The sequence below is a fragment of the Canis aureus genome, chromosome X, assembly GCF_053574225.1.
Source record: "Canis aureus isolate CA01 chromosome X, VMU_Caureus_v.1.0, whole genome shotgun sequence".
Taxonomy (NCBI): domain Eukaryota; kingdom Metazoa; phylum Chordata; class Mammalia; order Carnivora; family Canidae; genus Canis; species Canis aureus.
Window position 1 is genome coordinate 117,335,683 of NC_135649.1, and position 27,568 is coordinate 117,363,250.

Below are 27,568 nucleotides of genomic sequence, written 5' to 3' on the forward strand. Positions count from 1 at the left end.
TCTCTCCGGAGAAGATTGACTACCACATGTGTATGATGGCTACTCCACCAAGTACCCAGTTCACTCCACCAAGTTTGCTAAAATTGACCGCTCATGAAAGAAACTTAACATTTCTCCATGAAGATTAAATTTAATTGTTTATTAAAGTAGTATGTATGTAACACATACTCAAATATCTTCCCCTAGATTCAATGCTTCTGCCTTAAAAAAATGATTCATAAGCATTGAATCCTGTTATCTTCTTAGGTATATTCATGAGGAATAATGAGAAGACCAGTAGAAAGTCTTCCCGTCTTGTTTTGGAATAAGAGATGAATCTTAGGAATGAATGAGTGAATATGAGGCTTGGTCCATTTGGTGTTACTCTCAGAATAACATTTCTCAAGTTTCAGCTTTGAAAGTTTTTTTAAAACATGATCCACACCTCTCCTCATCTTTCCAGTTTGGATGGGATGAACTATTGTGTCACATTCAGAATCCTACCAGGTGGCTTGGATTGGAGTGTGAGCCCATGTACGTGCCTCTGAAAGTAATTCCTCTGACATATTTGAATTTAGTAATGCAGATTTTTAAGGCTAATACTTAAATGTGAAATAATTGGTCTTAATTGGGGGCCCAGCGGATGAGCAGTGGGAAAAAGAGAGAAGACATGTATCTTAATGTGGTCTCTCCCCATACCACAGGAATTCTTCATCACGTCTCCCCTACACTATTCCACACACAACCTCCATGCCTTGAGATATTCAGACACTTGACTAGAGCAGCAGGGATGTTTCCGGCATGATATAAAGAATAATAAGAACGGGTCATGACAGATCTAAAAAAAAAATGGCCATTGTAGTTATCACAAGAGATAGTGGTAGTTGGATGGATCCAGCTGGGAGAGTCAGAGGTGTGAGAGGAACGATCCCAGGTGAGAAGGTAACTGTCAGGTAGGAGATTGAGTCTCATTATCATGCCTGTGCGCACCATTCAGAGATGAGCATGATTCCAACCATCAATCCATCATTTTGTTACTGAACTAGCTTCTTTTGTTTCTGGGTCTTGATATCTAGTTTAAATTATTTTTCCAACAAATGAATATAAAATTGCTTTTTTATGGTAATCAAGATGAAATTATCTCTGTACATAAGATAATTACAGAGTGTGAGAGAAGCGGGACACATCATCTTTTACCTTCGTTTGATTCACTTCTATTTTTAATTGCTAAATGTTATAGGGAAAACTGAAGAGCTCTGTTCTAATTTTGAAATTCTCCCGCAAAATAATTGAGTCATGCATATAAAATGCTCGTTAACAAGAGCACAATTGTAGCATTGATTATTTTTGTTTGAAACAGAAATATGAAATTTTTAATTCAGCTATTTAAAAAGCCTGAGGCCACCACTCAATGTAAAAGGCTTTCAGTGAGAAGCAACACAAATAAAGATTTTTACAACCAAGTGAGGTAACTTCCCAGCCTGGGAATTTATGATAGAGCTTTTACTATGCTTTTAAAAGTATTTTCACTAGATAGAACATCAGGCTTATATGTACGAGGTGATGAAAACTATCCTAGTAGCCTAATTCTCTGACCAGACAAGCTCTGTTTGGGGTTGTGATAAGTCCAAGAAAGCCTTCCATGTGTTTACATAGGTTGGGAAGATGGTGCCTTGTCGGTCCTTGCAGGTGTTAGAAGGTGATCACTGGATGGAGTCTTACAGCTCCACAGCAACGTGTAGCCTGTGGTGGAGGGAAGGCAAAAGCGACGGGACTTAACACAGATGTACACAAAAACAAAAACAACCACTTAGCTAGCTCCTACCATCACTTTCTGATTTAATTATCCCAATAACATTTTGCGGTAAATGTCATTCAGATGACCATGGAAATGTGACTTGTAGGCAGACATAAAAAGAATCAGCCAGAAAGGAAAAAAAAAAAAGGATCAAATCAAATCAAATAATAAGGCAACTGGAGTGGTTACTGAACTTCAGCTCCCCGAACCAGGTGAGAGAGTTGAAAGAGATGATTCAAAACTTAGATTTCTAGGGGAGTGCTCATGGCGAGAAGCGATCCCACCTGCTGGGGGAATTGGAAACCCTGTCCAACTCGCCATAACCAGGGCCCCAGTGAGTATATTTCTGTGGTGCCACTGGAGCCAGTGGGCCTCCAGGTCTTGTGAGATTATTCTCAACTCTTTGACCACGAAGCCCCAACTTCTTTGAGACGATCAGTTTGCTCCTGTTAATAAAGAAAGTTCTTTTTTTCCACCTCCCCACGAAGTTTGAGAAGTATGCGTAAAGATGCAGAACTAAACCATATCTGTAGAATCAATACTTGGTATTACAATTTGGAACTAAAACATATGTTTGTGTTTTAAGGGTTTGTAGCATTTAAGAGAAAATGGCATATTACAGATATTTGACAGGTTAGCTTTGAGATTCCAATCTGAAATGTGTAATTTATTTTAGAGCTGTGGTCTTTAAGTTAAAAGTGTAAAATAGTTTGTTTCAAACCAGTGTTGGAGTACCCAGGAGAACTTGAGTTTCACTACATTTGTAAGTTTCATTTATTAGATTTCTAAGAGCTACTTAAGGATGTGAGAAGGTTTACCTTGTTAGGGTTTTAATTTTACCCTGTTAGGCATTTAAAGTGCTTATAAAGTAAGTTGAATATGTTACATTTATAAATGCAGTTTAAAATGTTACAGGAATTTGGTGATAAAAATCAGAACAGTGGTTACCCAGGGGGGTGAGAATAGACTGGAAGAGGGGCTCCGGGGGTACTTTCTGGGGTGATGGAGATATTTTTATATCCTGATTAAGCTGTTGGTTATGTTGGTTATCAAGATCCATTGACTTGTCCCTTAAGATTTATGCATTTTCCTGTAGGTAAATTCATTTCAATTAAAAAAAATGTGTACAGGATTTAATCAACTAATTTACATATGGCATTGATTGTTTAATGGAGTTATGTCTGTTCAAGTTGAGTTAGTTATGGGAATCCCTGGGTGGCTCAGTGGTTTAGCACCTGCCTTTGGTCCAGGGCGTGGTCCCGGAGTCCTGGGATCAAGTTCTGCATCAGGCTCCCTGCATGGGGCCTGCTTCTCCCTCTGCCTGTGTCTCTGCCTCTCTCTCTCTCTTTCTCTGTCTCTGTCTCTCTCTCGCTCTCTCTCTCTCTGTGTCTCTCATGGATAAATAAATACAATCTCTTAAAAAAAAGTTGAATTACTTAAACATTGATTCAGGACCCCCCCAAGAGTGATTATTCTTGGTTTTATGAAATTTCTTGGATTTGTGAATAGAATAATGAGATTCATAACTTGAATCTAGAAGCTTAAGGAAAACTATATAGTGATTTGTTGATAGAGATACGGTCTTTGGGCAAATACCCTCACGGTCTTTAGTGCATGTCTAATTCCAACACCATTTCAGAGGAAAATCTTAGGAGAGCAAGTAAGCATAGATAGCTTCATTCTTATTCTTTTTTTTTTTTCTTTTTTGAGAAAGAGAGAGAGAGAACAGGTCAGGTAGGGGTGGGCAGAAGAGAGGGAGAGAAAAAGTCTTAAGCGGGCTTCACACCCAGTGCAGAACCCAATGTGGGGCTCGGTCTCATGACCCTGAGATCACGACCTGAGCTGAAATCAAGAATCAGACTCTTAACCAACTGAGCTGCCCAGAACACCCCAAGCATGGATAGTTTCAAAGAGAGATGGTGCAGACCAACGAGGTCGAGGATACAAAGGGAGTCAATTAGAAGGAGGTCAGGAAAAGAGCCCCTCCCCAAAGTTAAGTCTCCAAATTTACCTTCCTACCTTAGCTGGGCTCCGTGTGAGGTGGGCCATAGCCAGCTCTCTGCAGTTGGCCTCAGTGTGGCTTTTCACAAGGGTTAGTAAGCCATACCTGGCTTGGGTGTTTCTCTGTCCACTCCCGGATAACCAAATCCGGATACACGCCCACTGTGCCCTACATATCATTGAAACACATCCTTACCTCCCTACAGAGGTGGCCTTTTTCCCCCCTCTGCTCTGACGCTTTCCTCATCCTCCTCATTCGGGGTTTCCCAGCTCTCTCCTTGCTCATTCTGATCTTCAACAACCGGTCCCACTTCCACATTCCGAAGCAGACCTTCCTCAGGTACTCGCACACACCAACTGCCTCATTTCCGAAGCCCTCTGGAATCACACCATCCAACTCAAATATAATGGCAGCCATGTATGTAATTGGAGATTTCCAAGTAACCACATTTTTTTAAAGTGGAGACAAAGGGCAGCCCCTGTCGCGCAGCAGTTTAGAGCGACCTGCAGCCTGGGGTGTGATCCTGGAGACCTGGGATCAAGTCCCACGTCGGGCTCCCTGCATGGAGCCTGCTTCTCCCTCTGCCTGTGTCTCTGCCTCCTTCTCTCTCCCTCTCTCTCTCTCTCTCTCTGTGTCTCTATGAATGAATAAATAAAATCTTTAAAAAAAATAAAGTGAAGACAAAGGGGTAAAATTAATTTTACTAGTATATTTTCTTTGACCTGATCCATTCAAAAGATTATCACTTCAACATGTAGTCAACACAAAAATGATTAATATATGTTTCATATTCACAGCACACCTCAATTCAGACTAGACACATTTCTTTTTTAAGATTTTATTTATTTATTCATGAGAGAAAGAGAGACAGAGAGAGGCAGAGACACAGGCAGAAGGAGAAGCAGGCTCCCCGCAGGGGGCCCCATGCAGGACTCGATCCCGGAACCCGGGGTCACACTCTGAGCCAAAGGCAGACACTCAACCACCGAGCCGCCCAGGCGCCCCCAGACTAGCCACACTTCAAAGCCCCCAAACTGCAAGAGGCCAGTAGCTGCCGTGTCGGACCACACAGCTCTAGAACGTCTATAGCCCTTGGCTTAGCGGATGATTATGTACGCAGTCGTCAGCATGTTTGCTAGGTTTTCTCTAATGAAGCCACTGCCTTTTGGGGGCAGCGTCTGTCGCAGGCCATAGCGTGGTGCTTTGCACATCATGGGCACTCAAAAGGCCATAGATGGCTTCAGTGTTACCTCCGTCCCCTGCCGCCACCCTCCTCCCTGGCGGAGAGACAGAAGAGGCCTCACGCCCTCTCACATACATTCCCCGGCTCCCGAGACCGTTGCAGAGATCTCTGGAAAGCAGTAGCGTTAGCCACCTGTGCCTGAAGGGGGGAGGCAAGTGACACCTGCTGCAGGAGCAGGAGCAGGAGCAGGAGCAGCCTGGGAAGGTGCGCTCGTCGGCAGCATCCGGCCCGGCTTTAGAGAGTTTGCAAGTGTGCAAGGGGAGCACGCTCGGCTCTGGGGGGCGAGACGTTTCTTCCTTTTGCGTGGTCTCCGAAAACAGCGGGGCCAGCGGGGCTGGGGAGATGCCATCCCGAGGGAAGGTGGCTTCTTTGGTATCTGTGACGTCGCCTCGATCTAACCTCCACGAAACGGGGGTGGCCAGGCCGAGGACGGCCGCTCGCGCCCGCAGAAGGACAGCTGGCGCGGGCCCACCTGACTCGGGCTCTGGCTGCTTCCACAAAGGGTCGCCTTACTTTTGGCAGAAGAAAGTAATTTTTCCTTTCTAGTTTTCATGAAATGGCCTTAAAGAATTCCTCTTGTTTGTGGTCTCGAAAAAATTAGAACTATGCCCATGAGGCCCGCCTTTAAGGGTTCTAGTAAGCGACGAGAAGGCTTTGTTCTTGGTAATAAAATTAAAGCAAGCAGTGTTTCCATTACCTGGCGGGAGGCCGCCTCCCCGCCACCCCCTGATCCTGACAAATGTAAGCAGAGCATTCTGTTTCCCAGTTAGGAGGTGAGAAGGCAACATCTGGCAGGTTTGTATATAGAAATAGAGTTGACCTTTCAGATAATGGAAGGAGAGAGAGACAGAGAGAGAAGCACTTCTTCGTGTAATCCCTAACTTAAGTATTTTAAGATTCAATTTGACTCTAGAAAACTGTACCCATTGAGGCTGAAAACTGGAAAGCCCTTGTTCTAGTAAGACAATGTTAATTTCCCAGTGATCTGGAATGATGGAAAATCTAGGGGTCTTTAGATAAAGAAATATATATATTTGAGTCCGACTCACTAGATTCCATGTGTTTTTTTTTTTTTTCTCCAGGCGACTTGGCCTGCCGTTGCTTAGATGTAGGCCCATTTATCATCAGTCGTAGATGAACGTTTGTAGGTAGATTGTGACCCGAAGTAAAAAAAAAAAAGACCAAGGTCAGGATAGAAAGCACAGTCAGGTGCAAACTCTGTTCAGCCCTGCAGTTCATCAGAAGTCGTCGGGGCTATAGAGCTAGCTGGGCGAGTGTGACACGGGTGCCCTGTGATGTCCTCTAGAGCTCTTTAAGAAACGTCCAGATTGTAGTCCCCTCTGATGTAGGTGTTTGTGTCTGTAATGGGCAGTGCCACACCCTTAGAGCACTCACCAGCCCTCTGCCCCCTGGCCTGAGAGCCTCCTTCCCTCGGAAGCCCCTAAGACTCTGCCTGGGGTCTCCCCCACCCAGGGTACCCACCCGTTAATTCCAGAGGAGAATTATTGCCCAGCCACCCCCGGAACAGCCTTCAACCAGCCACTGCTTGGAGATGTTAGGTAAATACCTCACGTTCCCCCTATCAGCTGGCCTGTTCTGCAGAGTCCCAAAGTCACCCACCAGGGCGAATTTCCAGTTGCCCCCCGTGGTCTAGGTGAGCCATACCCTCCTGGCTTCATACCATTTGCACCCCACACTGGTGTTTCCTGGCGATGACTTGTACCTGCCAGCCCTGTCTCCTGCCCTGCATCCCGGAGAGAGGACCGCAGGCCTCCTCTGAGATGGAATGATGGCACACATGCCTTTCCCCTCGTGCCCCCAGCTCGCGTGTTCAATTTCCCTAAGCTCCTCCCTTTCACCTTGTTTGAATGAGTGTGAATATTAAACACCGGGCACCAAAGATACTTAAAAATCAGGCTCCTGGCTTCTAAGGTGACGATACCCAGGCAAAGTGTTGTAGATGTTACTTGTGGCTGCATCAGAAAGACAGGACAGAGCTTCGCATTGCCCAGTTGTGCCTGCAGGACGTACCACAACAGGTGAGCGTGTTTCACCCACCGTAGGGCCCACTGAGGAGTGGGCGTCCGATCCTCATTCTCTGTCACTTGGCAGCGGGGCAGACGGCATCTATCCTGGAATCGCTCAAGCCTGAATAGGAGTTCAACTTTGTAATTTTCCAGGACACCGCTATTCAGGAATCAGGGTGCAACAACGAAAAAGAATGCCGCTTAATGAGAAATGACATGTAAGATCGAAAATGAGTAATGGAAGGTCATGGGATGGAAGCTTCCTCTTTCCATTTGAAATGACTTCCCTTCCCTGAGATGGATCACCTCTGTCCTCCCCAGCCACCACTGAACCGTCCCCTTCTGTAAATGATTTTTTAGCTTCTGACCACAATGTGATTTTTGCCAAATACATTAGCTGAAAATTACTTAATCGAAAGGAGCACTTTTCAGAAACTGTATGAAAAAGACTTCATGGACACAAGTGTCCATGACAGGTTAATAGATTTTTTTTTTCATTCTGTGTACCCAACCCAAACGGAAGGGAGTGGAGCATTTGTTTTATAAAGTGTGTAATTAATAAGAGAAAGGAAGGGAGGAGTTTATTGTTTTTGAATGAATTATGAGCAACACCTTCCATTCTGCTGCTTCTTTTTGGAACCGCTTTGAACAGAGTTACCGTTTAACACAAAAAGAAAAGTCTCTGGCCTTAATGCCAAGAATGTGAGGTTGGAAAGTCAGTCGAGTGTGCTCTGAGCAAGACAGCACGGAAGAGCGGTGGTTATTATTAAAACTGTCACAGGAGCCGCAGGACGTGGGGGCGGGGGGAGTAAAAACCATCCTGCAAGTGTATTTTCATTTTCAAATTGAAATCCTATGAACTCACCGATTGCAACTCTTCATGCCCCGACAGGAGAAGACTGATATTTATCAAACAGCTATTAGGTGTCAGAGAGTTTACAGATATTTTCAGTGAAAGTGTGCAAGCCAGGAGCCATCCTTACACAGATGCGGCGCATTTTCATACCTGCAGCTCTTTGATTACAATGTCCGTGATCTTTCTTTTCCTCTATGCCTTTAGGAGGCGTAGAGGCCCCCATAGAGGGGGGTGAACGATGACCCTTGGGACCACATCTGACTCCTCACCTGTTTTCCTAAATAAAGGTTTATTGGAACACAGCCACACCCATTTAATTCCATCTTGTCAGGGGCTGCTCTCTTGCTACAACAGGGGTGTTGAGTCGTTGAGACCCTGTGGTCCGCGACGCTATCATAACCACCGTCTAGCCCTCTGCAGCAAAGTCTCCCAATTCCTACTGTACATCTTGAAAGACTTCCCCTCGTCCCCACCCTCCCTCACCCCATTGCATCAGCAAAGAGCCTTTAGAGAATGCATTTGGGATTTGAAAACAACTCCAAACATTCTGGAGTTGGTTCTCATGTTATAGCTTCCAAAGCCGTTGTCTTGGTGAAAGATGTAGATGGGAAAAATTTTCGATTCATGCTATGAAGTCCCCCAGGTGATCAGCACAGGCTGACGGGGCCCAGCCCTTGTAGCATGGTTCTATGTGGACGTTCCAGATAAACAGTCTTTTAACTATAGTGATAGTTAACATTCGTTGAGTAGTTACTTCGTAATGGCTTCTCACCTACTAATTCATTTAGCTCTCACCCCAGCTACCCCGGGGTTTCTCTGCCTTGGCCCTAGTGACTCGATGATTCTTGGTTGTGGTTGGGCTGTTCTGAGCATTGCCGGACTTTTGTTGTGTAGCACCCCTGGCCTCCACCCCCTGGCAGCCCCCCACCCCCCCGTGACAACCAAGAATGTCTCCACACCTTGCCGGTGCTCCCTAGGAGAACACCTGGTCTACCGGGCAAGAGGAATGTGAGAAATGGAGAGTTTAAGCAAATGCCTGAGGTCATAGGACTAGGAAGTTGGGAGGATCTGGCATTCGGCCCCAGGAAGACTTCCTCGGGACCCTGAGCTCTGAACCACCGCCTCCTTTAGCCCTGGTCCCCCCCTAACTCATTTCACCTTGTCTGACGATTGCGCTTTCCTGAAAAATTAACAACAGCATCAACAATGTCTTGGACGGACATGTCGTGTGTGCTACTCTTGGGGGGAAATTCCTTTGTGTGAAGCTTCAGGGTTTTAGGCGTTAGCCGTGGGGCTCTTGCCGGACAGCTTTATTGTATCATCACAGTTGTGTTTCATTTATGAGGAGACTTTATTGCCAGCTTACCACAGCGGGCTCCCATTTTTAATGGCATCCCACTTCCCTCATCCAACATTCCAGCTTCATAATCTTAGAAACCTCAAGAAAAGAGGATTTCTCTTGAGGTTCCTGGGGGCTATTTTTTTACCCTAAAGCAAACAGATAGCAGAATCCCGTAGAGTTCATCAGCAGCATGCGGAACTGGCCTCCTCTGGGCCGGGCCAAACCATGTTCCCGCACGTCGCCCCACAGTAAAGGCCGGATTCCCTGTAGCTTCTATCCACTCCGTCACTACTTTTCTTTCTCACCAAAAGCACTTTATGAAGGGATTCTGTTTTTTATTTTTCTGAAAAGCCCATCTTGGGCTTTGAAAAGTCTTGTTCAAAAGTGTTCGGCTTTAAATGAACATCTTAAATATTATAAAGTGTCCTGTCCTCCGGCTTCTCCTCCAAAGATGGGGACCCTGGAAACTTGGCCACTCTTCCCTCCCTCATATACTCAAGCTAGGTCCACAAATATTTGACTTCGGTGTGAGAGAGTTTCAGGGTGAAGATTACATATAAACATATTAGATGAATTACAGTAATACAGTCTGCTCTTACTCAATTCTCTTTGGCTCAGTTTTATATACAAACTCAAGTGTTAGAGTCGCTTTCATTGTTCCTTCTGGCAGCTCTAACTTCTGCCCCAGTGTCTGGAATGTTCATCACAGCTGCCTTTGGCAATAAAACCCAAAGCACCCTCAGATCCTCATATTTCTCTTCGCACCTGGTCAGCAGTCCACAGCAGGGCACAGCCCACCTGCATACGGGCTTTCCCTGTACCCTTATCTTTCCTGGCCAAATTATCAGCTTATCTGCAGCCCAGTTGTGTTTCCGTTGTTCCAGCCCCTGGGCAGATTGGAATGAGCTCCTCCAATGTTTTTCTTTTGGAGCGGGATGGGATTGTTAGCAATGTTATAGCATATAACAGTATGAGATGATGGTGTTACCGAGACATAATAATAACACGAACCCCTTTAAAGTTGGATGCAGACTCAGAATTACATACTCTTAGTCGCAGAGAAAAGCGCTGTTGAGTTTAACCAAGAACAACATCAACATACGGTAAAATGAAAAAGAGTTCTGACCTTCCGCAAGGTCACCTTAATTTGAATCATGATACCGCTTTGCTTTTGCCATGAGGACCAATTCTAGGCAAATTTGGAAACTAGACATTTGTCTTTTAACCCCCCCAAACTCATTGGTAATGATTTTTTAAAATAGATTTTATTTATTTATTCATGAGAGACACAGAGAGAGGCAAAGACATAGGCAGAGGGAGAAGCAGGCTCTCCTCGGGGAGCCCGATGCGGGACTCGATCCCACGACCCCGGGATCATGACCTGAGCCAAAGGCAGATGCTTCAACCACTGAGCCACCCAGGTACCCTCACTGGTAGTGATTGTAAGGATAGCAAGGTTTAGAATCTTAGGCCAGAGGGGTCACAGTTTGATGGCACAATTTCAAGAGTGCACTGATGGTGGGTCCATGGGGGTAGGGGCAATCTCCTGGGCTGCACAGGTCGGGGAACAGGGGCACTGTTCTCCTAGAACTCAAAGGGAACGGTGGCCTCTGGGATTGTGTGACGCCAGCACCCCTCTTTCCTCCACACCCTGAAATAAAATTTCCATTTTCCGACACATCAGCCTTATCCTCTCCGAAACTTACTCCAGCGTTTGCATCTGTGTACAAATAGAAAGTGATCTATCAAGTCGGCATATCCTTCTCACGAGAGGAATTAAAAGGTTCTATTCTCAAAATCTAGAGATGGCTAAAGAGCATTTAAAAATGAGAAAATGAGACTTTCCAAGCTGCATATCCGTCCAATTTTGCCCATGAGAAGCCTCCAGATTCTCTTTCCCCATTGATGTCGCCTTCTAAGAGTTCATAAAATATTTCTAAAGATGTTAAGGCCACATGTGCCTGAAATCTAATGATGTTTATACTCTGCACCGAACATCTCATTTTGCAGTTGAATACAAGTCAAATTAAAAGAGCAAGTTTTTAGAAATACTTAGAAACTGTTTACAGACTGCTAAAGAACATTTCGCAGACACATAGGCCAATTTTTAGTGTGGATGTAATTAAATCCTTTTAATGTTTATACGTATATGACAAGAACAAAATAAGAAATTGTCCGCCTCACCCCACCCCTTCTGTGAAACGCCGTAACACTATTTTACCATAAAATTTAACAGGGGGCACTTTTTACTGGGCATTGCTAACCAAGTGCTCTGGAAAAAATAGCCAACCCGCTTATGTTATCAGGAACAACGCGGGGGAAGGAGTGTCTGTGACTGGACCTCTAGCAAAGGCAGATAAACTGTGCGCCCAGGAGCAACTTCCCCAGGACTGCAGCGGACTTGAGTGTTAATGCGGCCTAATGGCCTCCGTGCTGATGGAGATCTCAGGGCTAGGAGGACAGGACAGGAGTGTTGGCCTTCTAGGCTCCCTCCATTGTTTGACTTTCTAATTTCTCTTTCATTAGGCTATAAAGGATGAAATTAGTCCTAGTCTGTCAGTGAGAGGAAGCAGAACTACCGTAGGAACAGGAGAGAGCAGGGTGCCAACTCTATAAGCCAGTCTTACGTAATTTGCCTTCTCATTCTACCTTTTCTTTCCTTTTTTAAAAAACAGTTCTATTTATTTATCCATGAGAGACACAGAGAGAGAGCCAGAGACACAGGCAGAGGGAGAAGCAGGCTCCATGCAGGGAGCCCGATGTGGGACTCCATCTCGGGACTCCAGGATCACGCCCTGAACCAAAGACAGATAGATGCTCAACTACTGAGCCACCCAGGCACCCCTCATTCTAGACCTTTCCTGCTTCCAGAATATTTAGGACTATGGACACACTAGATAGTGGGTAAATACATTGATTCTTGTTATTTGTGATAGTTATGGTCTATAAATTTGCCAGGAACACTGAATTGGCCAATCCCGAACCATTGCTCTTAGGAGAAATACACACACACTGACACACACTCCCCTCACCTACATTATATAATCTTAAATCTCGAAAGCAAGTCATCCTGGTAGATTCCGTGGTCTTTGCTTTAGGAAAGAGCAAAGGAGGTTCCAGAGTGTGGGGTGACTTGCCCAAGGCTGATCCACTAACAGGTGCCAGAATTGGGACTCAAAGCCCGTCCAACTGGCCCCAGAGCCAGAGCTTCTTGCACCACACTCCACCACACCTATTGTCTCCATCCTTGGATAGAGAAGAGCTGAAACAAGAAGGCTGAGCATGTCCTTGCTCAACCTCAGCTGGGTGCTGGTAGGGTGACTCATGTGCTTTTTGTACTCCGGGAATGTCTGAAATGAACACAAAAAGGCCACAAGTATTGATTTGGGGTTTCAGATTAATTTTTACATTGTAGTGAGTACCCATATTGCAAATACGGGATCTGTAACTAATAAAGATAGGCTGTAGAATTTGTGAGGAGGTCCCTGCTAGAAGCAGAGTTGAGAGTGCCCGCAAATACCTTTTCTATATCTTCTGGCTGGTCCCTTTTCACCCCTTCAGAGACTTGTCAGAGAATTCTTACCTGACTGATAAAATGGACCCTACTCTCAGCCACATTCAGTCATAGTACCTTGTTTAATTTCCTCTATGCACTTGTCATGATCCAAAACTTTTATGTATTTCTTGACTTGTTCAGGCTGTTTCCCTACGCTTCTATGTAAACTCTGTGATAGCTTCGTCTAGCCTGGACCCCCTGCACGCCCAGCACTTGGAACGCTGTCAGAGAAACTCTGAGAATCCAGTTGCTGTTATCCGAATGAATAAATGAACGGGTAGATGAATGAATCATTAGCCGTATGTAGGTCTTTCACAGTGAAGCCTGCAAGTGTTTTATAAGAGTAGAGTTGAGCTTGCATGACATTGGCTGCGCTGTCTGCAGTTTCAGATAAGGCGTCAGGGCCTAAAACATGGGATAATAACACGTAAAAGAAGAAATAAATTTTGCCAGAATTGAGATTGGGTCTAACTTTAGAAGACTTACTTTGAAGTGTTTTCCAAAAAGATGAAGTTGGTACTAAGAACTAGAAACAATGCTGGCGGGAGGAGGGGGCGGGGATGTGTTTCAGGATGAGAAAGGAAGCTGTAACTCTAGATGTAGAGAGGTGGCATGCTGAGACATGGGCAAGGCCAGAACAGAGATGAGGTCGAAGCACCTGAGTATTTCTTCTCATGAGGGGTCGATGTGGCATTTACACGTGAATATAATTGAGATGAGCAGTGAGGACCCTGGAATGGGAAGAGGCCTAATTCTTAGCTCTATTTTGTCCTGCCATGTCAAGGGCCCTGAAGGATAAGTGCCCTATTCCAGTGTGGTCCAGAGGTGGGATCCAGTAGTCGCCTACCACCCGCCATCATTCCTAATTATCTCCATCGCACTCCTGTCTTTAGGCTAGGGACAAAGAAGGTGGAAGTAGAGGTCAATGAAAGAAGGATTAGGGGCTGTTTCTTTCATCCTTAGATTGGCTCTACTCAGAGCACGTCTTTTAGCCCTAGTGATTCTGAATCAAAAGATATGAATCAGAAATTGAAAGCTGAAGTCATAACCAGGAGCTGCCAGCTTCTAAACCAAACCTGGGAACTAGAAACGCCTGAACACACTGCAAGCAACCAATAAACCCTGCCGTATTTGGATTAATGGCCCATAGAAGAAATGAAGTCCAATCAAATCATTAACTTCTTTTAAGTGACATATAAAACAGCAAAACTGTGGAAAACTTCTTTGTAGTGGAAGATTTTCAGAAATATAGGGTAGCATTCAACTTATTTTATTGTACCTTTTGGAATATAAGAATGCTAGAGTTACACAAATTTGGAAGCTTCATCAAAGTATAAAAAGAGATTCGACTTTCCTGGTTTCAAAGGAAAGTCAATTCTGTGTTTTTTTTTTGAAAGATCTAAGGAAAATACTTGGCCTAAAATGAACATATCATGTTTCCAAATTTCTGGGAATTTATATTTTGGGGCCATGGTGGTTGTGGTATCAGCTTTCTCAAAACATATTTGGCTCAACAAAGTAGATTTCGGTCTACTTTTTTTGTAAAACAAATCTATCCATCGTAAATATCAAATGGTCAGATTTTGATTAAATGGAACCCCATGTTATGATGGCAACTGGGACACTTTTCCTACCATAGAGTAACCCAAAACCCAATGATCTTCAGAGTGAAATGGATCCCAAACTAAATCGTAGTCTATTAACAAAACTATTTCTCAGTGCAGACAACACCACCTCAGATTTGTCTATGACTTCACAGTGTTACTTATTTCCTCATATACTATTTCATGTATTTACCATAATAATCCCACATGGCTGAGACAGCAGATATTACTCACCTCATTTCACAAAATAAGAGAACTTAGAAATGGATATTTTCCTTGAGTTCCCCAACATCATCATCCTGTGAGTGAGTAGAGTTAGTACTCCACACCACATTTCCTGGCACTTATTCTAGAAGTACTAGTGGGGTTAGATCAGGGTTACTCAAAACTGGAATATCATTAAGCACAGGATATGTTAGCAACAACGTCAAAACCTGAGGACTTTGTGACATGGTCAATTGATTTTTGACAAAAGTGCTAAGACACTTCAATGAAGGGAAGAATTATTTCTTCCATAAATGGTGCTTAGACAACTGGCTATGCATAGGTTTGACACAGTTTGACCCTACTCCGCACGATACACAAAACTTAACTCAAAATGGCTCATAGACCTACTAAACGTAAGAGATAAAACTTCTAGAGGAACACAGAGGCATAAATCTTCATGACCTTGGATTAGGTTGCTTAGCTATGATGCCAAAAGCACAAACGACAATAGAAAAGGAGGTAAATTGGACTCTATCAAAATTAAAAACTTTGATGCTTCAAAGGGCATCATCAAGGTGTGCCTGGCTGGCTCGGTCAGAAGAGCATGCGACTCTCGATCTCGAGGTTGTGAGTTCGAGCCCCACTTGGGGTGTAGAGATTACTTAAATAAATAAAACTTAAAAAGAAAAACAAAGGACATCACCAAGAAAATGAAAAGACTTGGGAGATATGCCTCATTTCATACAACAGCCAAAATCACTGCGCTTTCAGAACTTGCATCCCATTAGACTTACCTTGATTGTATGCTCGAGTACAATTTCGCTCTTAGGGCTCATTCTAAAAGATATTTTTTAAACGTAAGGTGATACTTCCCAGAAATTTCACTTTCCCCATCATAATGTGCCCCTGGTTTCTATATGATTACATCCTTTTCACAGCTCAGTTGTAGTCAGTTATTAAATTCAGTTTGAGGTCAAAGGGAAAGACAAGAAATTTCTTGAGAGTAGTGGCATTTGGAGTAAGTATTTCCACGGATAGCTAAATTTATTTGCGAATCCTCAAGGGGAACTAGAAATGACAACATAAAAGTAACAGTAAGAGAAATCGAGTCCGGTGATGAACTTCCTTGAAATATTAGCCTGAGTTCCACGTCTGTACTTGTCCATCAATGCATCTTGTGATTTTTTTTTCTTTTGTTCATTAAACATTTAGCAAGCATATCTGTGTGCTAATCTGACACAGGAGCTAATCTTGGAGTTTGCTGCAGATCGCCAATGACCATCATCTTCTCAATAAGATGTCTTGAGTACTCTTTCTGCTGTGTCTTATAGTAATCAGGAATAAAACTCAAGGAATCTTGGCCTCCGGAAACAGGACATTATTTCTCTGAAGAGTCATCAGTAGATTTCTATCCTGAACTTCTGACCCTACTTCCAGTCTATCTCATTCATAGAGAATGGAATTACTCCAGTTAAATAAAGTATCCCAAATCAAAAGGGCTTAATGACTGGGCCATGTCCCCTCCCCGAGATATGCTAGAGCAATCAATGATGCTATTGTCATTCTCTGTAACACTGCAACTTCTGTGCTGTGTTAAAATCATAAAACTCATGCATGCTCTCTCCACTTCCCACAGCTGTGATTTCTGGGCCTCTTGTTTGCGAATAAGCATTTCAAAATTGTCATGAGGTGGAGGAAATAGCATGTGCAGAGTATTTCCCAAGCCCAGTTGCCAAGAATGAGCTAATTGTCACCCTCCCTTGCATATAATGAGTCTTAAAAACTTCAAATACAAGCCATTCTCTAATGATCTACCTTTTCTAGAGAATGGCATGTGTTCATTGTAGAACCTTGGTCTTTCAGAAGCATACCAGAAGTAAAATTTTAAATCATGTCATAAAATTAATAAAATAGTCAACCATCCTTTTTCTTTTTTGATGTTTCCATAGTGATGAAATACAAAGTCAATGTCTATATTTAAAAGAAAAGTAGGGACGCCTGGGTGGCTCAGCGATTGAGCGGCTGCCTTTGGCTCAGGGTGTGGTCCCAGGGTCCTGGGATCGAATCCCACCTGGGGCTCCCTTCGAGGAGCCTGCTGCTCCCTCTGCCTATGTCTCTGCCTCTCTCTGTGCCTCTCATGAATAAATAAATAAAATCTTTAAAAAAGTAAATATGATATAATCTTGCTACCTTGCTTTTGGAAAATTTGTTCAATGGACATCGATAGTAATCTACCCTCCATAAAGGAATAATATTGTGTTTTTAACTTACTTTTTATGTTTAAAAGGCCAAAATTACACTTTCTTTCAAGGAATAAAAGCAGGAATTACAAATATATTTCATGTGTTGATCTCCAACTAATTGGTAATAGCTACATATATGTGGGATTAAGGAAGATGCTGAGGCCAAGTATGGCTTAGTAGAAAAGACTGCTACCATTGGATAATAGTGTTCTCCAAGGATGCAAGATAGGGAATGGACACTAAGTCCTATATTTTCCATCTCTATATAATTGGAAGAAAAGTTAACGTTTAAAATATCTTTTTAGGGACCCCTGGGTGGCTCAGCGGTTGAGCGTCTGCATTCAGCCCAGGACATGATCCTGGAGTCCTGGGATCGAGTCCCACATTGGGCACCCTGCATGGAGCCTGCTTCTCTCTCTGCCTGTGTCTCTGCCTCTCTCTCTGTGGGTCTCTCATGAATAAATAAAATCTTTAAAAAGTATATGTTTTTAGTGATCACCAGAAACACAGTAGTCTACATTAAAGAGCGTGTAACTGAAAACAAAGGCCAAATAAATGCTTACTATTCTATCTATCCTGTAGGTCAATGCATCACGTCAAGAAGCCAAATTGATGGAGGAGTGTGATCTTCTCATTGAGATCATTCAGCAAAGACGACAGATTATTGGAACCAAGATCAAAGAAGGGAAGGTATGATTTCTAGGGCAGAATATTTCATATTCTCTACCTGGAGAAAACATATTCCCATGTACATCAATAGCTTAGGAAATATTGAATACCCCCCTTTTCTATATTTTCTGTAATCTCCTTTTAAGTCTCTAAGGCGGAGCTCAAAGGCCCCTGGTTGGCCATTTTTTTGTCCAACCCTTTCTTTGTATTATCATGGTGTCCTATGCACACCTATAATACAGGGATTATGTTACATTACCTCTGCTCCATTACTGAACTTCTGGGGGCAGCATGAAGCTCTGGTCTATTATAGCTGTTGTTTTCATCTTTCTTCTCTAGGTAGGTTCCACAGAGGAGGAGTTCATTTCATATTTACTGCTATATTTTAGCAGTTAACACAGTATTAAATAAATGTGTCAGAGAGCCTGGGTGGCTCAGTCAGTTAAGCATCTGCCTTTGGCTCAGGTCACATGATCCCATGGTTCTGAGATCAAGTCCCCCATCAGGCTCCCTGCTCAGTGGGGAGTCTGCTTTTCCCTCTACCCCTCCCTCCTGCTCATGCTTTCTCTATCATTATCCCTCTGTGTCTCGCAAATAAATAATAAATAAATAAATGTTTCAATGAATCAGATTTTATATAGAAATTGCAAAGTGTTTTCCTATGCTGTTGAGCAAATTCAGACAGGTATAATTTCATGGTGGCAAAACTCCTATAGTTTCACTATATCATATATCCCTTTGTGAATATATTAATAGTAATTCCTTTCTAATGTCTGTATGTTTAAAATTCCTATGGTTTTTATTGAAATACCTAGGATCCATTTTATTTTACCCATTTCTCTGCCACCCTCAAAAGGTAATTTTGTAAATATTTTAAAAGTAGAAACATTCATTCAAAATACAATAAACTCATGAAGTTCTATTATTACTGCTCATAACCATACTTTAATGAAATCTGTATAATTAAATTAGCAACTATTAAGTGGTGCACAGAGGTTACAATAACTAATATATGTGCTCGTCTCTGTTTTTTACCAAATTTAAAAGGTAATTTCAATATTGCATAATGTTTTAACCACTTTGTCTATATAGGCTGAAAAATATTTACAATGTAAATTGCGATGTGATCAGAAAAAAGTCAAATCAAATAGCTCTTGAAGCTGGTCCAGTGAATTAACAAATTAATATGAAATCATTCCTTGGCCAAGAACTGACTCAGGTGTGTTGAGAAGCAACTTTTCCCTACGTACAAATTGTACAATTTAGAAGAACACTGAGTGGGGCACCAGGGTGGCTCAGTCTGCTTTTGGCTCAGGTCATGATCTTGGGGTCCTGAGATCAAGCACCACATGGGGCTCCCTGCTGAGCAAGGAGTCTGCTTCTCCCTCACTCTCTCCTCCCCCTGCTCTTGCGCTCTCTCTCTGTCTCTCAAATAAATAAATAAAACCTTTAAAGAAAAAAAAAGAGCACTGTCAGCCAGGAATCCTTACAGGATATTTTTCCTCTTCCCTTATCATACACCACATGTGTACATCTCTTAATACCTGACATCTTCCAGGTCCTCAGATACGATTGTCTGAAGTACAGCTGCAATTAATTAATATGCATGTGAAAGGGAATGTGTTGCCTTTACATGGTGCTAGGATCAGCTCTCAATAGTCCGGTATTAGTTTCTTATCGCTGTTGTAACAAATTACCACAAACTGGGTGGCTTCAAACAACAGATTTAGTATCTGACCTTCTGGAGGTCGGGAGTCAAAAATCCATTCCATTGGGCTTAAAGTCAAGATTTAGGCAGCGCTGTTTCTTTCCGGAGGCTCTAGGGCAAAATCCATTTGTTGCCTTTTCTGGCTTTTAGAGGCCACCCACATTCCTTGGCTCCTGGTTTATCACATCATTCTGACCTTTGCTTCCCTCCTCAGGTCTCTTTCTCTAACAGTTCTCTCTGCTTCTGTCTTCTAAGGATCCTTCTAATTACACTGGGATCACCCAGATCATTCAGGATAATACCCGCTCCCTCAAGATCCTTGCCTTAATCACATCTGCAATGTCCCTTTTGTCATGTAAAGCGCCATAGTTCAAAAACTACTGGGGTTAAGATAGGAGCATTTCTGGGGGGCCTCTATTCAGCCTGGCCAGCAGGCCTTTCCTTTGCTTAACTTCCTAGCATGACAGGGTGTCTCTCAGGAGCTAGATCAAAGTAGTGAAGGGGGCTCTGCAGTTCTGGCCATGGTGATGCAGGGGGTTCGTGCTCTGGTGCACCCACTCCACTCTCTCGTCAGTGACAAGAGAACATAGTGGAATGGGAAAGCAAAGAGATACAGCTGAATCCAAAGCAAGATAAAGGTCTCCATGATCCAGAAATGGACAAGTCCCCAATGCTGCAATTTGGCTAAAACATGGGAGTGGGACTTGGTCTGGAAGACACCAAAGTAGCTACAGCTTCAACTCCAACGGATGAAGAGCTCTTGAAGCCTTGGGTTAAAGGGGCTGGAAGTGCCCCAATGGTATCGGGGACTAAAACCAGGCTCGTTGGTTAATGCCACAGGCCGCATAAGGCTTCTCAGTTCATTAAAAGGCACTGAAAAAGACTATTGCCAACTTCTCCTAGGATTTTAGTTTTTAGCGATTTCAGGCCTGCGAGTCTGGAACAAGTCAGTTGTTGGGCTGGAGCCTGCCTCTGCACTATTTCTGATACCTGCACAGGAGAGAAGCCTCAGAAATGCAGAGGATCCCTGAATGAAGACCCCCAAGGGAGGGAGGGGGGACAACTGATGGTAAAAATAAAAAAATAATAATAATAAAACTGATGGTAAAACCAGTTGGCCGAGGGGATAAGAGAGGGCTAAGCCAGGAGGGTGAGGGAGAAAAGGATTATGAATGACTTCTTCCCTTTAAATCTGAAACTCAAACTGCAGTTCTGAAGCATATAAAAAAATCTTGCATCTCTAAAAATATAGCCCACAAAATCAGCAAAGGCATTATCTCATCCCAGGTGAAATTCATTTTATGGGAAAATATAAAAAAAGATGTTTGAAATGATAAATAAAGGGATACCTTCTATTTTTAAGAGAGCAAAACCTTGTGAAGCCACACAAGGTTATAAAATCAGAAAGAAAGACTTAGGAAAATAGCAAACTAGCAGTTTGGGAAGTAAAATGTAGACATTAATACAAAGACAACTCAGCTGCAAGGGGAATTTGGAAACTGAGTTTTAAGCCTCCACATAGGAGACACTATTCTGCATGTAAGAATATGAAATTCGAGCCATATTCCATGCCATATCCAAAAATTAAATCTGAATGGATCATATTCCTAATACAAAAGACAAAACGGTAAAACTTCTAGAAGAAAACATGGGAGGAAATCTTGGTGAACCTTCAATTGGTCAAAGATTGTTCATATGCAATGTTAGAAACATCAAAGAAATATTTACAAATGAAGCAGCTAAGTGCATTTCATCAAAAGCAAAAACTTCTCTCTAAAAGGCACTGTTAAGAGAATATGAAGACAAGCCACAGGTTGGGGACAAATATAAATTTTTTATCTAAATAAAAAGTATTTGTATGCAGGTATATAACAGATTCTCAAAACTCGTTAGTAAGGAAACAACACCTTTACCAAAATAGATAAAAGATTTGAATAGGTACTTTACCAAGGAAGGTATACGGATGGCAAATAAGCACAGGAAAAGATGTCCAAATCATTAGTTATTAAGGAAGGCGTTGAGAAAAGTCAGTGAGGCAACTTAGAACTTCAATGAGATGCCCTACTTACCTAGTAGAACAGTTAAAATGAAAAAGATGGACTGTAACAAGTGTTGTTGAGAACATGAAAGAACTGGAAATCACATGCCGTCTATATGAATAAAACTGCATTTTGGAAAACTGTTTCTTAAGTAGTTAAACATACACTTACCATATGAATCCAGCCATTCTAGGTGTTCACCAAGAGAAATGAAACCATATGTCCCTATAGGACACATACATGAATTCTCACAGGACCGGGGAAGGGCTATTACCCTTCAAATTGGAAATGACCGAAGTGTCCATCAGCAGATGGATGGATACACAGTTTGTGACACATCCGCACAATGAAATACTACTCAGCAACCAAAAAGAACGCGCTGCAGATACATGCAACCACATGGATGAATCTCAATAAATTATGGTGAGTGAAAGAAGCCGGACAGAAGATAGCATGTACTGCATGGATTCATTCATACAGAAGTTTAGAAACCACATTTTCTAATAATCTACGGTGACAGAAGACAAATCAGTGGTTGCTTGGGGATGAGTGACAGGGAGTGGCGGTGGAGGGAGGAGAGGATGAATCACCAAGGGGCAGGAGGAAAAGTGGAGACATGATCTATTTGTTCGTTATCTTACGGGTTTATGCATATTTGAAGACTTACCAAATTTGCGCTTTAAATATATACAGTTTGTCATATGTTGATTATATCTCAATAAAGCTGTTGATAAGACAATTGTATATTTATATAATGGAACAGTCCTCAAAATCCTATTTTAAAATAGGATAGAAGAGAGTGCTTTCTAGGGCGATACATATTGCCCTCGTTCACATGGACAAATCGCAAAAATACAAACAAGCTTACAGTGCTTTGCACGGAATGAGAGTTGTTACATAAAATTTGATAAACTGCAAAAAAGTCCCATACAATGTTTGGGCATGTGTACGTATTTGGGAGTGATCCACCCTGAATTCAAAAAGGTGTTTTCCTCTGGAGAAGGACTTGAATGGAATTCGGGAGGGCTTCAGCGCTGTCAATAAAAATTTACTTCCTTTTGAGAACTCTTACGCTAATATGACAAGAAGATGGAGATTTGGGAGAGCTGATACTGTGTACAGGGAAGTTGATGATATTACTTTAAAAATTGCCTGTGTGTTTGACATTTATCACTTTCTAAAAAGCGCACCCCTGCTCGGGATGTTATCTCTGAAGGCAGTAATAGAAAGCAAACATCACTCAGGAAAGATGAGGCCCAGTTTGGCTTTCTCTTGAGTTACTGCTTTGGCACATCACCAAGGTCTAGTGGATCCCAAACCTCGGAGTTCACAGTGGCTGAGTCCCCGGCCAGCACTGGTGGTGTTAGAGATGCATTTTGAAGAACAGGGCATGAGTACCAACACTCTGGAAATCTGAGGTGCTGGGCAGGGAGGGCAGGTAAGGACTGGGTACCCAAGGAGGATGCTCAGGGTGCTGTCCGGGCAGCCTAAGGACGCTGAATCCAGAGAAGGGACAGTGGGAGCCTCTCACCAACACTTGGAAATGTGGGAGCTGGAGGGAGATCTGGCAAGATCGTGGGGATCACGGTGGTGAACTTCACCACCTCCTGACTTCGCTGCCATGTACCTCTGGTGCGGATCACAAGCCCGTTGGACCTGGTGGAGACAGACTCACCGCGACCCCTCCAGCTGGGGGCCTGCCAGGCAGGCAGGGTCGGGACACACTGGGGACATACTGGTCATTCCTGCTCTCAGACCATCGTGCATTCTTCGCAATAAATAGCTCAGCAGCCTTTCTACTTGGACGGACTGGAGAGTCTCAAGCCGTGAGACTCCCTGGGAAAGAATTGTCTTATCTCTTCAGGAGTAGGAGATAAATTTCATGTCAACACACGAAAAGCTGGCAGCAGACTCCAGATTGAGTAAAATATGTGTTTTATGTGCAGACACCGATCAATGGTACAAGGCTGTGGCCACAGAGAGAAAAAGTCCTTTCTCTTCACCGCTTTCACATACTCTAAATCGCCAACAGTTAAGATAATTAACTGGCCTACATGTTCGGGCTTTTCTAGAGCGTTATAGAAATGCCAACTCAGGCCTCAATGGCAATTCAGATTCTTGTGCCATCGGTTGATAGGACATAACAATTTTGGGGTGGGAATCCTACAGCATATATAAAAGCACATATATTAAAAGCATTTAAAGAAAAATGAAGGGCAACTTTTAAAAAGCATGTGTAAGGTATAATAAACAGCAGATAAATTGGTATCTATCGGCCCATGTCCTCACTAACAGGAGATTCAACAGGCAGGTTATTTCCGTGATGAGTATGGAGTGAATTCCTGAAATTACAATTTGCAATCAACACTTCCCAAAGGAAAAAAGAACAGAGCCAACTTGGAAAAACGGAATAATACATATAAAGAATCTTCTTATGTGTCGATACCCAGTGTTTCTTTTCAAAAATCAAATTGTATTTGTCTTGTCAGATTTTTAAAATAGGATATGAGAATGTTTTCTAGTGACAAAATTAATATTTTGCTAAATGCTCGGTATCTGATTCTTGAAGTGCTTATGTCAAGCAGGATAGTGTTTCCCAGAATGTGGTTCAGAGCAGGGCCATTTGATCAGAGTCACTGAAGTTGGCAAACTTTTTCTGTAAAGGGCCAGGTAATAAATATTTTTAGGTTTTGCCGTACAGTTTCTGTTGCAGCAGCTCACCTCTACCAACTGTTGTAGTGTGAAAGCAGCCAGAGATGATTCATAAATGAATGAGTGTGACAGTGTGCCAATAAAACTTTATTTATACAAAACGGTGTGTGCTGAATATGGCTTACAGACCATAGTTTGTGAACATCCAACTTAAAGTAGTGGTTTTCTTTCTTTTTTGACTGAAACCCACAGTAAAAAATACAGAAGACATGAAATCTCCCACGCTTGCGCACACAAAAAGGTTTTGCAAAACCTACTTTGCCCTTTGTACCGGGAGCGCACTCTGCTACTTTCTTTTCTCCTCTCTTCTAGTTAGTTTATTTTATTTTAATTTTTTTTTAGTTAGTTTATTTTAAATGCTAGCCCTGACCATAGGACTGATCCATCACCTGTAGCTCATTGCCTGTTGAAATGCAGATTCCCGTTGCTCTGACAGTATCAGCTTTTTACCAAGGATATTGGAGAGTGGGCCCAAACATCTACAGTTTCTCTTTTAAAAAGATCCCCAGCAGATTCTTGTGCACACCACTTTGGAAAGCTCCGATCCGATGTATCAGATGGAACTGTACACCTGAACCACAATTTAAATTATGCCAATGATTGTTTTCTGTAAAGCATTCCTGTGTTCTTTCTTTCTTTTTTTTTTTTTTTTTCATTCCTGTGTTTTCAAAGGAGGCTCTCATTTTGGCTTGCTTCAACTTACGCATGATTTAGGTTTTGTTTGTTTTTTTTTTATCTTTTCCTCTTACTGCCACTTTTATTTTCCAATATCATGACAGAAGAAAAGAAAGAAGAAAGTAGAGTTCAGGCATTGTGGCATTTGTAGTCTGTGGGATCACTAATAGGCATACCGGAAGGATAAGTGATTGACACAGGGTTATTCTATAGGAGTATTTTGACCTTGTGTGTCTTTTGTTAGAATTGTGTTAAACACCCTTAATTGTGTTGTATGATTAAATATTTCATTCGCTTGGTTGGTGAGGGACTCTAAGTTATTTTCCTTCCTCTGATGGACATGTTCTAGTGTCTTGAATTGGACTCTATGCCTTTCTTAGCTTTACCTCTGGACGGAATGATATTAGATGCTAAATTCAATTTGGTGTAAAATAAGTGTTATTTCATTCAACTAATGAACATGGTTAATCTGCTGCGGACGGTCCCTCTAATTATAATGAGTTAAGTCTTTTACTAGGCTTAATATCATATGCTGTTTGCTCCAAGATTTTGACACTTCTCTAACTCTCTACTTTCAGGAATCTTTCTCACTCTTGCCCGAGATCTTGTGGCTGCTGCCTCTCGGTGCAGCATTAATTTCCTTTGTTTGCTGCAGTACAACATAGCTGGAATCAGATGTTCCTTAGAGGCTTCAAGTTCTGACATCTCCTTCCTTCCTTTTCTTCGATTAAAGTTGCATGGGGATGATAATGATGACTTGGAGAAAGAAGGAATTTCTTGGAGTTAGCAGGAATTCTGGAGGGAGCTGGAGCCAGCCTTGTCTGTAAGACAGATTAACTGGCCTCCTTCCTACCCTTTCACCCAGGGCTGTTTTCCATTCCGGAATGATCCTGAAGCCGGCCAAGACCTGTCCCAGGCTGTGTGGATGGGGCACTGGGCGCACGGCAATTCCAATTAGCGGTCTAATTTTGACTTGGCTTCTGGCCAGAGGGCTTCATCTCACAGCACATTTCAAACACCGGAGCGAATGGTCAAGTGGGTTACCGTGCACTTATCTTGGCCTACCCCTGAGGTTACGGTCAATTACGTTTGAGGGTCGTTTTCAAGCAAGACAGAATCAGGAATTGGAATGGAGGTTGGAACCAAACATGCATTTTTATACCGACTGGGAAATGCTTATCAAAATAGTTCTTAGTTATCAAGTCAGCACAAAGTGCCTGGAAATGACGTTCCCAGTGAGGGGAAATGGCCCAGCTGTGCTTTTTTTGGCTTTCTCTCATCTGCTCAACAGGAAAAATATTAATCAATGGAAAAAAACGCTCTCTTTCTGTTAATTTAACACATGAGTTTTAGATCGTGTGGGAAATAGTAATACCTCATGTTTTCACATCACAGTTTTATTGCGTGGATTGCAAGGGCCTTTCTAGAAAATGATTCTTACTTAAGCCACACGTTTGCACCCACGGAGATGTTTTATTTTCTCGATGGTCCAGCAGAAAATCTGAGCTGGAGAAACGTCCCAGCGCCGGCTGCCTTCTCACAGTAATTGAGTGGAATGGTGAAGGAAGAGGTCTGGTGACCCTTGTGACTTGCCATTAGGCAACACCTTTTTTCCCCATCAACAAGGAAGCAATTCACAATAAAGTATTTTCTCATAAAACAAATTAGCAACGCTTCTCCAAGGAGATAAAGACTCTCCAGGCCAGGAGTCCCGTAACTGGGATTTCCACCTTTCCCTACCCACTCTTTGGACTTGTCTTGAAGGACGAGTTGCGTGCAATGTGATGCACACTTCCGAAGGATCCAGCCGGATGCGTCTAACCTAAGTGAGCCCCCCCACCTAACCGTCTCCATGTCTCTTTTCAAGGTGATGAGGCTTCGCAAACTGGCTCAGCAGATTGCAAACTGCAAGCAGTGCATCGAGCGGTCGGCATCCCTCATCTCCCAGGCGGAACACTCTCTGAAGGAGAATGATCATGCGCGCTTCCTACAGACGGCTAAGAACATCACCGAGAGGTGAGTGTGGAGGGCTGCTGGCAACTTCTCAGCTGCCGGGGCTCCGGTGTCTGGGGATGGGGAGTAATCGGTTGGCCTTGCCCTCGCCTTGCTTTTTGTTTTCATTTTCGAGGCTGAGTACCAGGAGAATAGAGGCTTTGAGTTGCTTTGTTCCAGCCAAAGATGCTTCCCTTTGACATGTCAAAGCCTTTTCAGTAGCGCCCTGGAGTTCAAGGCCTTTGAAACAAGAGTCCACCAGTTAGAAAGAATAAAATCAGCCTTTGCTTTTGCGGGGGCAGAAAGCTCACCGTGGCACAAAAACAGCATTTATTGTGACTCCCAGACCTGATCTTATCGTACATTTGATAACAAAGAGTCAAAATGAGGGCAGTCACATAAAAGAGAATCTTTTCTTCCATCTCAGGGCTCATCTATTAAAGAGAGAGAGAGAGAAAAGCAAACGCCCAGGTGTTGCTCTGTGTTAGACCTGTTTTTATTTGGTGGAGAAACTTCGCCTCGTCAGAAAGGTCAAAGCTGACTCATGTTGGAGAGAAAGGACCCAACTGTCAATCTCCTACCTCTTTCTCTTAAAGTGTCCTTGATTCTAGGGCAGGGAACATAAAGATGCCATTATTTGAATGGTCAGTTCAGCAGTAAAACTGGTGGGACTCGGGACTCCTTCCCTTCACATCTTTGATTGGCATAAAATCACTCACCTTCACTGCTGACAAGGCCTACGGCAGCTGTAGTAAAGCCAGAGCACCTGACGCCACCTAAGTGTTCCCTCCAACCCATGACAACGCCCTTGACTTTTCATTCATTTTAATTTTCAGTCACTTGCCCCTTATGCAAAGCAATAATGGAATCCCCTCACCGGACCACCCCAGCCCGTTCATGCACGCTGGTCTTCATC

The 27,568-nt window shown here is 43.0% G+C and overlaps 1 protein-coding gene across 6 annotated transcripts in view; it reads left to right on the forward strand.

Moving 5' to 3' along the window:
- MID1 (midline 1) overlaps positions 1-27,568 on the forward strand; it is a 346,318-nt gene that overhangs the window by 284,736 nt on the left and 34,014 nt on the right. For all 6 annotated transcript variants that reach the window (XM_077890027.1, XM_077890029.1, XM_077890025.1 and 3 more), the window contains exons 4-5: positions 17,440-17,547; positions 26,528-26,676. In XM_077890027.1, the coding sequence (XP_077746153.1) occupies positions 17,440-17,547; positions 26,528-26,676 (257 nt within the window). The remainder of the gene's footprint in view (positions 1-17,439; positions 17,548-26,527; positions 26,677-27,568) is intronic.